General features: G+C 51.5%; 1 protein-coding gene across 1 annotated transcript in view; it reads right to left on the reverse strand.

Moving 5' to 3' along the window:
* hoxb9a (homeobox B9a) overlaps positions 1 to 266 on the reverse strand; it is a 10,766-nt gene extending 10,500 nt beyond the window's left edge. The window contains exon 1 of the mRNA XM_025064731.1: positions 2 to 266. Coding sequence (XP_024920499.1) covers positions 2 to 114 — 113 coding nt within the window. The 5' untranslated portion in view covers positions 115 to 266. The remainder of the gene's footprint in view (position 1) is intronic.
* Between the last annotated feature and the right edge of the window lie 188 nt (positions 267 to 454).

The raw sequence follows: 454 nt of genomic DNA on the forward strand, positions 1-454 counted from the left end.
GGCGGAGCCTGAATACTGGACGCTGGGGAAGCGAGATGGGGAGGAGAGTTCATCGTTGTCGTGACTTATGATGGAGTCCACGTAGTAGTTGCTCAAAGTCCCAGAAATGGACATCCTCGGACATTATCCGTGAAACAGCCGCGAGTTCACTGAACAGAGGACAAGGGAGACATAACGAGCTTTTTCTCTTCCCTCTTTTCCTCACTCTTTCTCTCCCTCTGTTCTGTCTTTTGCTGTCGTTCTCCCCCTCCCTCCTCTCTCTCTCTCTCTCTCTCTCTCTCTCTCTCTCTCTCTCTCTCTCTCTCTCTCTCTCTCTCTTTCCACACTACTCGCTACAATAGTGAAACAAAGTGCTCCAGCCTCCAGTCCCACACCGTGCACGTGAAGGGGGTGGTTGTTGTAGTGGTGGGGCGTTTGCGTGGATATATGTGAGTGTGTGTGTGTAAGGGTGGAT

The sequence above is a fragment of the Cynoglossus semilaevis genome, chromosome 17, assembly GCF_000523025.1.
Source record: "Cynoglossus semilaevis isolate Cse_v1.0 chromosome 17, Cse_v1.0, whole genome shotgun sequence".
Classification (NCBI taxonomy): Eukaryota; Metazoa; Chordata; class Actinopteri; order Pleuronectiformes; family Cynoglossidae; genus Cynoglossus; species Cynoglossus semilaevis.